Genomic DNA, 15,149 nt, shown 5'->3' with positions numbered 1-15,149 from the left:
GCAGACAAGGCTCTGTGCTGGGCCCCGGAGGAGAACGAAGCTCTTCCCAATTGAGTCAAAAGTCAAAGAGAAATGCTCAGACTCTCTATCGATTTTGCCTGCTATCTGGTTCACCTCATCTTCCCCTTTCCTGATCAACGCCTTGATCTTCACATCTCTTCAATATCCCCTCTTGGTTTTTTGGTTACCTCTTGGGCTTTTTTACCTAAAACCAGAGAGCTCTGCCATCATCTCTCTCTCTGCTTCGCTGTCTTGCTGGCTGTCCTGACCTTATCCCGGCCCCACAGACTAAGCATTGCCAACAAGCCATCCTCAGGGTAGACAGGTGGCAGGATCATTGTAGAAGCCTCCACGGGCCCCTTTTGTTGACTGTCCTTGCATAAATCCCTGTAGCGGGATTCCTGCAGGCTGGGGGAGACAACAGCATAAAATCCAAACTGGGCTATGGAACAAGAGGGCCGCTTGGAGCGTCCTGCTGGGCTGTGGAGCCTCAGGCTTCAGTATTTATCGTGGTCCCTGACTGTGTCACTACACACCACGAAGCCTGACGCTGCCAGGGGGCTCGTCTCAGAACACTGGATCAGCTCCAGCCGATTCATAACTGTGCCCCCAGAAAGGGCAGGGCCACCTGCCAGCTGCTTCTCACAGCGCAAGGCTCTCCAGGACGCTGGTGCCTCTGTGCTTCTTTATGGACGTGTAGCTTGAGCTTGGAAGTGAAAATATGCTGTGTCCTAGTACATAGAAGGTCCTCAAGCTAATCCTCCCTGAATTCCACGTGGTTTTCTGACGCCCAACTACAGAAGGACAAGTCCTCAGTGAGTCTATTTAAAGAGGCTGAAGGCCAGTTAGAAACATTTTCACTCATTTCACGGCAGATTTCTATGACTTGGTGAGAAGAAAACATTTAGGGCAGAGCTTCAGGCAAACCATGCTCTCCTGAGTCATGTAATGTTGCTGAACTCAAATTAAACCCTTATAGACGTAAGGTTAACTCTTAAGAGAAAAGTCAACAGAATTATTAGGTTTAGGGCATTCATATTTTTTTAATATCCATACAAATCAGAATCTTTTGAAATAACCTCAGCTGTTTCCAGGATGGCACAAAGACACAAACATAACCTGGATCAACATGTCCCAATTTTTTTTTTTACTTAAAAACTTCCAATTAGACATATTGTCACCTTGTCTGAAATGGCTATGTGAGCAGCACCAATTTATTTTTTCTTAAAAAAAAAAAGTGCACGGAATATCGGTGGATGCAGGCACCTCCTGCCCATACCTCAGGTTGCATATTATTATCCTGACTGTTGGCGTTCATGTCCTCACTGGGTTGGGTGGTCTCAATACTGGGAGGATTCAGAAACCGGCTCAGCTCCTGTTGCTGGCTCTCTCTCAGGCTGTGGATGATGCTGCACGACTGTTGCTGTTTCTATGGAAATGATTGTTCTTTCAGGAACGGAAAAATCAGCCCAACATTCCCCTGTCCCCCACCACTCAAATCGTATTTCCTTCTCTCCGTTCCAAAGAACCTGCATGCTTGGTGACCTCTTAGGAACTTCCAAATAAGGATCCTTAACTAATTTTGCTGATAAGTATCAGAGTGATATAAGAGAGGGCTTAGAGACTTAGGAATTGCCTTCCCCTTCCATTTTAATTTGCATAACAATTGGAATAGTTATGTTCATTGATACTAGCTTGTGTTTTACTTAAAATAGAATTTTTAAATCACTAACGTGGGTGCCTATCTTTTTCCCTTCTTATTTTATTTTATGCTCATTAAGCCAATGTGGATGGCCCTTTCCTCTAAGTTGTAAGAGGCAGAGAGTCTTGGATGATGAGGAAAACCCTTGCTCTTGTCTTGGTTCTGGATCGGGGCGGGCCAATCCAGCAGGCCAATCACTTGTGGCACAGACTGAGGCCAGGATGGTCTGGTGGTGAGCCGACACTCCCTGTGCCCTCTCAGGGCCTGTGGAGGGCAGATGTGATCCCTAGAGCTAGCAGAGCTATGGTGGGCCAGCTGTGACAGCTGCCCTGCCATAGGAGGTTGGGGTGTTTCGTTTCTCTGGGGCCCTTTTCTTCTCCAACAGAAAGATATGTTTCTGCAGTTGATGATGTTCTGAGAAATAGGATAAAAAAATAGCCATTACATATAAATGTTTAGTGATTAATTTGATTTTTTTCTCCCCGTGTGTGAAACATACATCAAAAGCATTCATAAAAGTAATTACCTAATAGAAATGCCCATTGTAAACACAGTATATGCCAACACAGTATATGTTCATTGATTTAAGGGTTAGAGAATCTTAAAGCTTATAGTTGAGGAAACAGCAAACAGATCATTAAACTCCCAGGAGAGGTGGTCTTTAATTAAAGACCAAACAACATTATTAACAATATGTTGGAATTTTTAGGAGCATTTTAAAAGTAGTTTTGTAAATTCAGTTGCCAGTCGATATGTAAAGATTTTTGGCATTTTGAACAGTTGAGTTTAATTAATAGAGATCATAAATATTTTAATATCAATAAACTACTTTTTAAACATTCATGCTATATTTCCATTGAATATATGGAAATTTATGGACTCTCTTCAAGAGGGTACGGCTGAATTTGGACCAGAGTTAAGGTTTGAACCACCATCTGACCATCATAAGCGGATGAAGTCGACACAGTTGAAGGGAGTTAATGCTCATCACAGAAGGATCTAATCCCATTGTTCATGAAGCTCTTTTCTTTTTCCCCTCCTCCTCCTTCTTCTTTGAGAGGAGGAAATAAAACCCCAGATGCTTCTAGCTCACTCACAGCTCTGATGCGCTTTAAGCACTTTTTCAGCCACATGCGGATGGTCTGCTTGGCTACCTCCTCCTCGATGGTGTACTCCAGCTGCTCCCTCGCAAGGAGCTCCTCCAACTGCAAACTCTTCCGGATGTCAACCGACCTGTATGAGAGCATGCTGGGGGCAGAAATACAACAGCAATCGCAGCTCTGATTCACCTGGGATTAGACTCTTAGATATTTCAAAATCCAGTGAGGACTTCACGCAGTCCAACCAATGTGGCATCCTGATGCCACCTGACTGGCTGGGTGGCTTGGGCTAGTTATGTCACCTCTCTGTCTCTCTTCTCTCACCTATAAAACAGGGATGGTCATGGTACCTGCCTTATTAAATGATTAAATGAGTTACTATTTGCAAGGTGCTTACAAGAATAAGGGCCATATAAATGTTTATAAAACAAAAGATACAGGCTAGGCCCTGATGTATAATATCAGCTGCTTAAGTTAAGACTCTGGAACTTTCCCTGCAGAAGGAAGTCTGCTCCCTCTATACTTTCTTCACTTCAGCTCCAACTAGTGATGGTTACTATGGCTTGGCTGTGGGTCATGCCTCCCCCTCCTCCTCCATGTCCCTCTCAATTTATCTCATTTGCCCCTGGATTTTCTTCATTAATTTTAGATGGATGGAAAGCCAGGGTTGAATATTCATTCCCATGCTGCCCTTGGTATAATAAGCCCAGACAGTGGCACATGAAACCAACACAGCTGATAGGTTGCATCAGGGCCTCTGGGCAATAAGGCTACTCATGCGTCCAGGCTGACAGGTCTACAGCCAAAGGAATATGCAGCCGCAGGATCCCAGGTTATTGCTCAGCCCCTGCCAGCCCCGGCTTTGAGGTCCATTCCATCTCCGAAGCCCAAATCACAGCACGGAGGTGCCTGAGAGCCTCCCCACGCAGCACTGGTACACTGAGCTGCTCTTTGCTAAGGCTCCTCTCACTACGGAGGAATAAAGAGCATTTGCTCTTCCTCTCCTTCCTGCCTCATCATTGCTGGACCGTGTTTATCATATACTGAGCTAGAGGGATAGGGAGGGCAAATGACACCACCATCGACTTCGCCTGGGTCCGTTTTATCAGACGCATCACTAAGTTCCAAAGAGGCTGAGTGTTAATTATTAATGACAGCGATATCTCTACATGCATCACTTTCAGCCTAAAAATATTCATCACTAGGAGGAAAGACTAAGTGACATTCTGAGAGAGATGGCATCTTTTGCTATTCATGTGTATTTTCTGCCCCATCTTTTTCTGCCTTTTAAAAAGCTTGTTCCTGGAAAGAAGTGAATAGAGGAAGGTGAAACTGACAACTTGAGAAAAGTTCTCCCAGATCCTTCCTGTTCTGGTCTTTTTCAAATTGCAGTCACAAGCATACTTCTGTATAACTGAACGCTCCTGAAATTTGTGACACAATAGCCAACATTTAACTTGTCAGGTATTTGCAACATGATGAAAATAGCTACTGCTGCCAGAAGGTTCTTGAGTTTTTCTGTGGCATGGACCCCTTTGGCAGTAGAGTCTATAGAGCATTTCTTAGAATATCTTAAATGCATAAAATAAAATACACATTATTACAAAGAAAGCCAATTATATCGAAAATACAGTTCTCAAATTATTTTTTAAAAAAAGGCAGTGATATAGTAACATAAGTGATTCTTTATTACTGCATTTAATAATAACATCTAGTTGAGGTCAAATGACTACTATAACTTAGAAGTACTGGTGAGCATAAAGGATATTTTAATATATCAGCCGTGGCAGTAATGTGATTTGAAAATATCTGATTTCTACTGGTGACAAAGACGTGGGTATTGTTAACACTGCTGTGGTTTGTTGCCTACATCCATTGTTGAAGAAAATGCTGCACTTTAGTGAGTGATTAGTGAAAATAAAGATGTAATTGTTTCCCTTCCAAGTCTATGGACCTCTGAATTTTATCCATGGACTCCTGTTTAAGAAGCTGTTAAGAGTTGAATAGTTTCCCCCCAAAAAAGGATATGTTGAAGTCCTAACCCCCAGTACCTTAAAATGTGATCTTATTCAGAAATAGGTCATTGAAGATGTAATTAGTTAAGATGAGGTCATACTGGAGTAGGGTGGGCCCTTCATCCAATATGACTGGTGTCCTTATAAAAGGGAAAATTGGGACGTGGACACACACACACACACACACACAGGGAGAACGCCATGTGAAGATGAAGGCAGAGATCAGGGTGATGCTTCTACATGCCAAGGAGCACCAAAGACTGCCAGAAAATCACCAGAAGCTAGGAGAGAGGCCTGGAACAGATTCTCCCTCACAGCCTCAGAAGCAACAAACCCTTCCACCTTCATCTCCGACTTCCAGCCTCCAGGGCTGTGAGACAATAAATTTGTTGTTTAACCCCCTCAGTGTATGGGTATTTTGTTAGAGCAGTCATAGCAAACTAATATAGAAGCCTCTTAGAGAGGAGAAAAGGTCAAGTCTCAGACTGCCCCCTTCGTCCTGTCTGGGGACTCATTAAATGTCTGGAAAATGTGGTTTGTCAACCAACCAGGGCCACCATCACAGAGTACGCCAGGCAAATTCTTGTCAGATCCACAAGTGAGAAGATGTGGATTTTAGCTCCATCTTGACCACAGAGGCCAAGTAATGTGAGCAAGTCACTCAACTCTCCGGGACAGGTTCCTTCCTTGCAAAATGAAGGGGTGGGCCCTGGCTCTCTCAGGTCCCTCTACCTCTTCCCTTCAGGAGCTCCCCAGTCAGGGGCACTTCTGGGGATGTCAGTCCCCTGCTTCTCTCCCCTGCCGTGTGAGGCACTCACTCAGACGGGATCTCGTTACACGCAGGACAGTGAGAGAGGCCCCTTCGAGCCTGAGGAGTGTGACCTCGCCTTATAACCATGGCTGATGTGGCATTTCAGGCCATGAACCTACTTGTTAATTGTACTTCACAAGGCCTTTAATGATCACAGCTTTACTTTCTGGACTCGGTTCAGCTGGGACACAGAGCGTGAAACCCCCTCATACCTCAGGACGTCATGGAAGGTGACGTCACCGCCATTGTGCAGCCTCTCCATCTCGTAGCACATGTGCTTAAACAGGAGCTTGTCTTTGTCGAGGTCCACCTCCAGCCTCCCCCGCAGCAGCCGCAGCAGGAACTTCACGCGGAAAGTCGGAATCACCCCCTGGACGGCAGAGCACAACGCTAACTGGTAAATCACCATTCGGTCATAATGATCACTTGGGATTCTGTTTTCACAGCAAAAACCCGTAGCTGTTTCTCAAAAGATAGCCTAAGGAGCACTGGGCAGCAAGGAAGTTGTTCGCCTCCCTGGAGGCTGGGTGGGGGCATGTGCGCCCGAAAGGACCTCAGATCAAAAGCTGAGTGCTCAGAGTTTCTGTTGTGCTTCTCTGGTTCTACGGGATAACACCACCACACAGCATGGAGGCCAAAGAGGGTGCAAAGGTCACCCTCTGCCTCCCCGGACCCAACACTTGCTTCACCAGGCCTTCCTTCCGGTAGCCAGTTCCAGTGATCCAGCCCCTGCTCATCTGTTTCTCTAACACACATGCTGAGTGGTCAGTAATGCATTAGCACAAAAACAGAGGAAAACAGACATGTACGCGATCCTCCTCTCCACTTAATCCGGATGCTGGGAGCTTCTAAACATTTATTATAAGTTGTCCTTCTATGGAACGATACTGCTTTTCAGGTCTTCTCCATTATTAGGACACTTACAAACCAGAGAATTGGGCTCCCAGCTCTGCCCTCTTCCTGGTCAGAGCTGCTCCAGATTTTGAGAACCTAACACGTGTCACTATCTTCTGGGCAATGAAACCTACGTGCCAGCCTGGCTGTGTCTCTGAATTAAGGCGTTGGGCAAGAGGCAGGGACATTGATAGCGCATGAATTCATGTCAGTTACTAACATCTTAAGACGTGAGTGGTGATGCCGCCTTCCGTGTGTCTGTCAGGGAAAGCAGGCTCCTGTGGGGAGCAGTCTTGGAGATATGAGCGGATCTAGCTGAGATGAGAGAGCTAGGCCAGACGCCCGCAAGCACAGGTCACTGTCTGGAAGAAAACCCCCCGAGACTGGTGTCCGGGTGAAGTTGGGGGTGCCACGGAGAGAGAGAGCAAAGGGGGTGGAGAAAGCCGTGCAGGCCCCGCTCCAGTCCAGCTCCCTCATTTACTCAGCCTGTTCTGGCTCCCTAGTTTTTGTGCCCTCAGTCAGCTCTTCCTGAAACTATTTTCAGATCTTCCCCTAGATCTGCCCACAGGCGACCTTCCCTCGTTTTTCAGTTGCTGGGTCAAATAGCACCTCCCCAGACAGGCCTCACGGCCAGCCTGCTAAAGTAGTCTGCCCCCAACTCCAGCCACTCTCTACCATATCACCTTCTTTAAAGTGTTCATAGCTTCTTGAAATAATGATAATGATAGCGATTATTATCCTTTCACTTTTTACTGTTTGTCTCCCCCTATTAGAACCTGAGCTCTGTGAAGCACGCGACCTGGCCATCTTGTTCACTGTTGTGTCGCTCATGCTGAGGACTGTGCCTGAGTGTATGCTAGGATGAAGAAGAAGGAAGGAGGAGGAGGAGGAGGAGGAGGAGGAGTAGAGAATTGGGAGGAGGAAGAAGCAGAAGATGCTGCTGCTTTGGCTAATTCTAGGAAATCTTGGGTAAGCTTTATGATTAAAACATTCAAATAAGTCCAAATTAATTCAAAATAACAACTTTCAGAAACCACTTAAATAACTCCTTTGCACTTCTAATCAGGACTGCTGTTTGAGGCTGAGGCGCTCACGAATCTGTATTACACTGTCCCTCTGGTAATCTGACCTTCACCTCTTCTCCTGCCCCGAGCCCAGGGCTGGTTTCTTCAGCGCTCCCTTGGTTTCCTGTCCTTGCTGACCTTCTAAATGTCTGAAGAAGATGTTCATGGTTGGAAACGCCCAGAGGAGGAACTTTCTGTCCCTCTCCCCTCCGAGCATATTCTGCGAATTGTCAATGACAGCTTTCTGCAATTCACCAATGGCCATTCAAAATCCAATAGATGTCAATTGCCGACAACAAAACCATTTAAATGTTTGAGCTACGGTGTTAAGGCTCTGTGGGGTGGGGGCCTGAAACAACAAGGCACCCTCCTACCTCTCTTTTATCATCCACCATGTTCCATATGATTTGAAAGTGGCGAAGATCATTGTAACTTAAAAGCTGGTCCTCCTCAGTGGAATAAAACAAGGAGAAATTCTCCACAATTATGGCTAAAGAAACAAAAAAGAAAAATTGAGAAGTTAGACAATTATTCTAATCTGTCATATTTTATAAAGAGTAAAACATCTATTATAAATAATGGATTTTATCACCTACATTATAAGCCAGATTTTTAAAGTGCTTTTAGTATGGTTTCCAAGTTGGCATGTTTTACACTCGGACTAAGCTATTTGTCCGGCTCTTGCCTTTCCAAAACATGAGGGTCACGAGCATAAACACACATTCTGTGTATTTAGATCCTCGTGCCAGCTGGCTTTCACTCTTAGTGGAGAGTTCCAGGGCAGTTTTTAAAGGTTAAATTGAGTTCTGGGTGGTCCCACAGCTGGGTGAACAACGAGTATCTTTGGAATACATAAATGTGACATTTTGAGGCTCTAAAGGTGGCCCTCTCTGATATTTGTTCAACTCAATCCAGGAGAAGAGCTCTTTTGAAATTAATGATCATAATAAATAGGACAACTCTTGAAATTGCAATCAACTGTCATTTACATGCCTTTCAAAAGGTCTTTTCAGCTTCTGGATTGAGAGGCAACAATTTATAATTAATGCCATGAAACACCCGCCCCAGGCAATCCAGGATAATTACTTGAAAATTGTACATAATTATCTAAGTACCTGAGTTTAAAGAGATTAAAAAATATTCAACGAACATCCCTTACCTACAAGCAGATTTAGCATGATGTAGGCAATGATGACATAAAATGAACAGAAATACATAAGTGCCCCGGCATAATTTCCGCAGTCTGTTGCCCAGTATGTAAATTCATCTGGAGTACAAAAGGGAGGCTGGACCTGTGCGGCCACAGCAGGGAAGGGGGAGGGGAGGGTGAGAGCAGAGAAGAATACAAATTTCTGTTAACTGACTGCAGTTAGTGAACATACTCCTAACCATAGAAGATACAATTAACTTCAAAGTAATCTCTCAAAAGCCACATACACTGGGTACGTCATCCATGGCAAAAAATCAAAAAGAATATTTCATTTATGCTACACTATTAGTCTCGTAGAATCCCAAGTTCGTTGCCATTTTAGAAACAATGAAAATGAACCAGTTTCCTTCAGGAGACACTCTTTCTGCCACCTCTACTCGTCCCAAATGATAAGTAGCCATTGTGACACAAACTGTAGAAAGTCTAATAAAAAGGCATTTAAAAAACATAGCAAATTCACATTCAAATTGTGTAAGGAGAAGCCAGTAGTCCTCATTCCGTGAGCCCTATTACGGGATGTTATGGGAAAGCATAGGACTCAGGTTATCAAAAGCCTCCCCCAGTCTTGAGTGGCCCAGTAAAACACCAACACCTCTGAGAAACCTCCTGCTTTCTTTCAGCCAGAGAGACTAGCTCTTTCTTACACATTCCCATAACATTCTGCTTATTCTTTATTTATAATTTATTTAATTCTGCCTTGTATCATATTTGATTTGGTAAATTCTGTCCCCATTCATTCATGCATAAAGTTCTTGGGCCTCCACCATGTGCTACCTTTATGCCCAGTGTTGGGGCTGGACTGGTGAGCAAGACACAGACCCTGTCCCTCCTTCATGCTGCTGGCAGTCCAGAGCTATGCAGTGCAACACGGAGCCACTAACCACATGTGGCTATTTAAATTTATGTTCATTAACACTAAATACAGTTAAATAAAATTAAAATTCAGTTGCACTTAATCAGGTTTCAAGTGCTCAATAACCAAATATGGGTAGTGGCTATTGAACTGGACATCGCAGATTGCCGTCACTGCAGAAATTTCTTTTGGACAGTGTTGGTCTGGAGGGTGAGAGAGAGAGATGAAACAAACTAATCAAGCTAATAACTCACTAGAGTTGTGACACACACAACAAAGGAGAAATACAGAGAGCTGGAAGAGTGTATGACCAGCAGTCTTAGCATAGGCAGGATTCCTGAAAGAACTGATGTTTAAACTGAGACCTGAAGGATGATGAAGAATTAGCCTGGAGAAAGGAGGATACCAAAGGAAGAGCATAGCTCAGAGCCCTGGATGTAAGCTCCTTGAGGAGGCCTTGGGATCGCTGAAAATCTAGCACCTAGTATACAGCCCAGTACAAACCAGGGCTCAGTGAGTATCTGTTGAATAAATTAAATCAAAGAAATGGAACTCCCCTGTTTGTACTTGACTATCAAAATGTTAAAGGTGGGAGGGAAACAACAATGCCCACATAATGCATTTTGTTGAATGGCACTAAATTGGGTTCATTGGCTATTTTTCCTCATGTCCATACATTGTAATGTAAAAGAATGCAATTTTATGAACTAAAAGGCCAGGATATGTGTTTTGGACACAAAGTCTTGACGCTAACAAGGATGATGCTGCCAATATTGCATCGGCAAAGAATGTCATCGGATTCTAAGTTGAGGCATTGCTAGTGATGAAGAGACATTTACCATACAGTCGTGCATAATCTTGTTCCAGTCTTCGCCTGTGACAATTCGGAACAGGACGGTAATAGCTTTGCCAGCTGAAGAAAAGTTTGCATGCCTAATTTGAGGAAAAAAATAAAAACAAAATATGAATAATATGGATTGTCATGAAGTAGTAAGGTTTGTTACCACCAAAACAGGTGCAAATTTGGTTGCTAAGTTACCATTTCCAAAGGTTACACTCTCTTATTTGTTTGCTATTTATGCTTGTCCCCAAGTAGAGCTGTCTGAATAGCCCAATCCTAGCACGGTGCCACCAATTTATTGCCATTCATCTTGAATGACTAAGGGAGGAAGCTTTGACAATTAAAAGTGATCCCTTCTTTCATGTGGGTTATGCCATAAAAGGTAGAGCTGCCATGTATCAAATAAGCAAACTCTGCAACGAGACACATTTGTGTATAATTTATTGTGTAAGGACTTTTTTTTTTAAACTATGAGATGCTTCCACAAAATTTAAGATAATCTTTGAAAAATGCTTTTCATATATAACAACCTTTTTGGGGGTTCTAACTTCTCATGTTTTGCTAAAAAAAAGAAAAGAAAAGGAAAAACTCAATGCAATCTCAAAGTTGTTTAATTAAAAAAAATTATATATCACTTTTTGGCAGTATGTGGCTAGGAAAAGTGCTGGAATTCATCAGGATATTAGAAGTGGTTACTCTGCATGGTGGTGGAATTATGGATTCTTTTCGTTTTCTTTTATTTCTGAATTTCCCAAGGTTTCTAAAGTAAACATGCATACTGTTTTCAATTAGAAAAATGTCATTTAATATTTAGCCATTTTTTTTGGTTTTAATTTCCAACAGATTGCTCCTCCCCCCCATCTTTGTTTAAAAATATTCAGGTTTTTATTCATGATTTTATTACTAAAAAAGTTTACTTGATAAATGAATAGAAAGATAAATATACACCAACCTATTAATGTTCTCTCCATATTTCACAGTACCAAATAAAACCACCCCAGCAAAAGCATAACACAGCAGCAATAGGAACATTCCTACTATGATAAAGAAGCTTTTATACATGCTGACGACCACTGTCAGGAGGAGCATCTTTAGTGTTACCTGTATGGAGATGGAGATGGAGAGAGAGAGAGAATATTGAGTTTATAAAGACAGAAAGAACCTAGGAAGTAAATAACATTTGAGCAAGTTGGCACAAGAGTGACTCTCAAGGATATCATTTGAAAATTGCTTCCTATTAGGTATTAAATCTGAATACTATTCAAAAACCATTAGACAGATAAATTCTACTCAGGTCTCAAACTATTCAGCCTCTTCAGCCTAATTAATAAAAGTTACACCCCAAGATTTTTAGCCTTTCATCTTCTCCTCTTGCTCCCTAATTCTCTAAGATAATTACACATTTTTGGCCCATAGCAAGTAGATTCAGGATTCTTCCACAAACAGATGTTCACAAAAACAAACTAAAGCAATGGTAAAATACTAAATAACCATCAAACATTAAATATATTGATTATGTGGATATAGGGAATGTATATGAAATAATGTTAGTAACAAAGAAGAAAACTACTTTATTTTTTTAGTGAGGAAGATCAGCCCGGAGCTAACATCTGATGCCAATCCTCCTTTTTTTTTTTTTTTTTGCTGAGGAAGACTGGGCCTGAGCTAACATCCATGCCCATCCTCCTCCACTTTATATGGGCCGCCGCCACAGCATGGCGTGACACTCGGTGCATCGGTCGCACCCGGGATCCGAACTTGCAAACCCTGAGCCGCCAAAGCGGAGTGCGAGCACTTAACCGCTTGCGCCACCGGGCAGGCCCGAAAACTACTTTAAAAATGAAAAATAAATGTGGAATGTATGCATGAACATTAACAAAGAAAACAAAGGAATCTAGAATCATAGAATCATGAATGTTCATTAAAGATTATTTTTCTTCACAGTAAGCTAACTAAACTTTATTAAAATAAAAACAATAAAAATGAAGCATAAAGAAAGACCGCTGGTTTTGGCTTTCATGCCTCTGTTATCTTTAGTTGATGACTTGGTTCGCTCAGCAAATATGAAGAATAAATAAAACAACATAAATGTCAGGAAATGTATCACAAGATAACTAAGCTACTGATTTACTTTAATGTTTAATATTTGCTCATTTGACTTATGATGTCTAGCAGTTTGTTAACTACAGCCCTGAAGACCCAGAAGGACAGCTGGAGTCAGTCATCACTCCTTTCTTCACTGTATATGTGACACTTGATAGTATTCTGCACAATGTACTCACATGCTTTCCACAGATGGAGAAAAACCTGAAGACAATCACACACGCGCCCATCATGTAGGTGTAAGCATTCTGAAAGTTAAACAGAAGAGAACCTGTCATAATTTGCACAAAAGATCTAGTTACCATTCCATTTTTCATTTTAAGTCTTCTGTGAAGTCTACTGAATCATTAGTTTAATAAAATGTGAAAATTCCTATAAGAAATTTATCTAAAAAGAGTGCTGAAAAGGTCACTGCCAAAACTCATGAATAAATATTAGCTATAAAATCAAATCTTAAATGAAACTTCGTCTCTGTTTTGCTCAGCTGAATTCTGTATTGTAAAACTTATTTTACATAAAATAGTGACCAGCTCCTTTGAGGAGCAAGAAAAACCTAGGAAAACAATGAAACACGAGGAAGTCAAGTGAGACAGGAGATGGTTTTGGAAAAGATGGCGGAAGTCAGACTCCTTCTCTCTGAGGACCAGCCAGCCACATGCGCATTAGCCTACGCTGATTTCAGAGATGTCCGACCCTGTCCAGAAACACATCCAGCTCTTCCTTTGAGTGTGTGATCAACAGCAAGAGATGACTCGGTGCGCTTTATGACTAAGAAACTTTCATTTGAGAAACAAAGATCCCACCGGCTATGCAATAACAACTGTGGCATTAAATTGATGCCAAGGCATGATTATTCCTGAGGAGCCTTGCCTAGCCAAATGACAACAGTCACAGATGGGCCCCCAGGAAGGGGGTCCAGTGAGATCCTTGGTGAGGTGTCTGCACGGAAGCATCTTTGGATGGGAACAGGACTACATCTTCCTTCACAACAGTCCACTGCCAAACAGAGTGGAGAATGAGCGTCCTTCCAGGACTAGAGGTTCTTGGAGAACAAAAGCAGCCAGGCAGAATAGGCAAGTTGGTCCTTTTGGTATGAGGTTTCCTCTCTGGGGACACTGGGAGTTAGGACGCCTACTCTACTCTTCTGCTTGAACTGAGTAGCTTTTGGCTACAATTTGTCTGGAGAAAGAGGAAAACATGGGCCTTGCTGCTCCTTCTTTCCATGTTAGCTCAAAACCTATTGTAGATACCTTCTCCTGTTGCATTCTGGAAGTGATGACACCCAATAGCTTTTAGGATGATGACCCAAATCCTTCACCTGGACTGCAAGGTCCTGAGAGGTCTGACTCCTTCTTACGCATCCAGATCTCACACAATGTTCCCCTCAATCCTTACCCTCCAGTCACGTTACCTATCCTCCTTCCATCTCCTGCAGTCTTCCATCATAGGGACAGCTGCCTGAAATGATCTCCCCTCATGCTACAGACTGAACCAATCATCAGTCCCTCAGGATGCCTTCCAGGACCTTTCTGATGAAGCCATCTCCCACTATTATGTGTCATCACAGGAACACATGTCTCTTTTCCATCTCCCTCACCATGGCTGTAATTCTCATTGACTTGGGAGCATTCGATGAATGCCTACCTAACTTTCCAGGCTTTGATGTTCACGAGAGCAGTGACTGTCTTTGTTCTGCTCATTACATTCTTCTCAATTCCTAGCAGTCACTTGCACATCTTTAGTGCTCAAAACCATTTATTGTTTGGGGAAATGAATCAGTGATGAATGAGTCAAGGTGACCGAGGGCCCACCTGGACTTGGCACAGCTCCTGATGCTGAAGGTGACAACTGTCTTAAGAAGGACACTCAATATCTCCCTGAGCACAGCAAATTCACACTAAAGCAAAGCCCTTTGCGATGTGTAAATGGGTTCTGTGTGTTATGGATCTTTTCTGGCATGCCTCTAACATTGGAGAGGTTGGGAGAATGGACAGAAGAGAGCAGGGGAAAACTGATAATACTTTTGGCTGGGATCAAGGAAGACTAACAAAAAAGGAAGGTATTTATAATAATGTGTTGTGGATTTGTATACTCTTTACAGTTAGAAAAACTTCACATACAGTCATGTGCCAGATCATGACATTTTGGTCAATGATGGACCGCATATATGATGGTGGTCCCATAAGATTAGTACCATATAGCCTAAGGGTGTATTAGGTTTTACAATCTAGGTTTGTGTAGGTACACTCTATGATGTTTGCACAATGACAAAATCACTTCAGAACCCATTTCTCAGAAGGTATCCCCATTGTTAAGTGATGCCTGACTGTACTTGATCTTCATAATGTCCATGTGGAATAGATAGATTGTGAAGTTATATCCCCAGTTTCAGAGCAGGGAACAAAGGATCACTAAAGCAAATAACTTGATCAAGACTGGAAAACAGTGGAGCCTAGACTAGGTCCCAGGTCTTCTAGAGCTGTGTTGTCCAACATGGTAACCATTAGCCACAAGCTCAGGTTAATTTGAAACCTGAGAATAGGCTGACATGGATTG

At 42.7% G+C, this 15,149-nt stretch overlaps 2 protein-coding genes across 3 annotated transcripts in view; one reads left to right on the top strand and one right to left on the bottom strand.

Moving 5' to 3' along the window:
- The window catches only part of ITGBL1 (integrin subunit beta like 1), a 1,366,350-nt gene that overhangs the window by 838,607 nt on the left and 512,594 nt on the right, over nucleotides 1–15,149 (top strand). The window lies entirely within an intron of this gene.
- The window catches only part of NALCN (sodium leak channel, non-selective), a 293,641-nt gene that overhangs the window by 4,291 nt on the left and 274,201 nt on the right, over nucleotides 1–15,149 (bottom strand). Inside the window, exons 34-41 of the mRNA XM_004423148.3 lie at nucleotides 12,773–12,841; nucleotides 11,443–11,591; nucleotides 10,489–10,582; nucleotides 8,746–8,878; nucleotides 7,961–8,076; nucleotides 5,841–5,998; nucleotides 2,800–2,950; nucleotides 1,280–1,429 (exon numbers count right to left, since the gene is read on the bottom strand). Of these exons, the coding sequence (XP_004423205.1) occupies nucleotides 1,280–1,429; nucleotides 2,800–2,950; nucleotides 5,841–5,998; nucleotides 7,961–8,076; nucleotides 8,746–8,878; nucleotides 10,489–10,582; nucleotides 11,443–11,591; nucleotides 12,773–12,841 (1,020 nt within the window). The remainder of the gene's footprint in view (nucleotides 1–1,279; nucleotides 1,430–2,799; nucleotides 2,951–5,840; nucleotides 5,999–7,960; nucleotides 8,077–8,745; nucleotides 8,879–10,488; nucleotides 10,583–11,442; nucleotides 11,592–12,772; nucleotides 12,842–15,149) is intronic.

The sequence above is a fragment of the Ceratotherium simum genome, chromosome 10, assembly GCF_057802395.1.
Source record: "Ceratotherium simum simum isolate JZ-2026a chromosome 10, ASM5780239v1, whole genome shotgun sequence".
NCBI classification, from domain to species: domain Eukaryota; kingdom Metazoa; phylum Chordata; class Mammalia; order Perissodactyla; family Rhinocerotidae; genus Ceratotherium; species Ceratotherium simum.
Note: the sequence above shows the minus strand (reverse complement) of the source record. Positions and strands in the feature narration are given on the sequence as shown.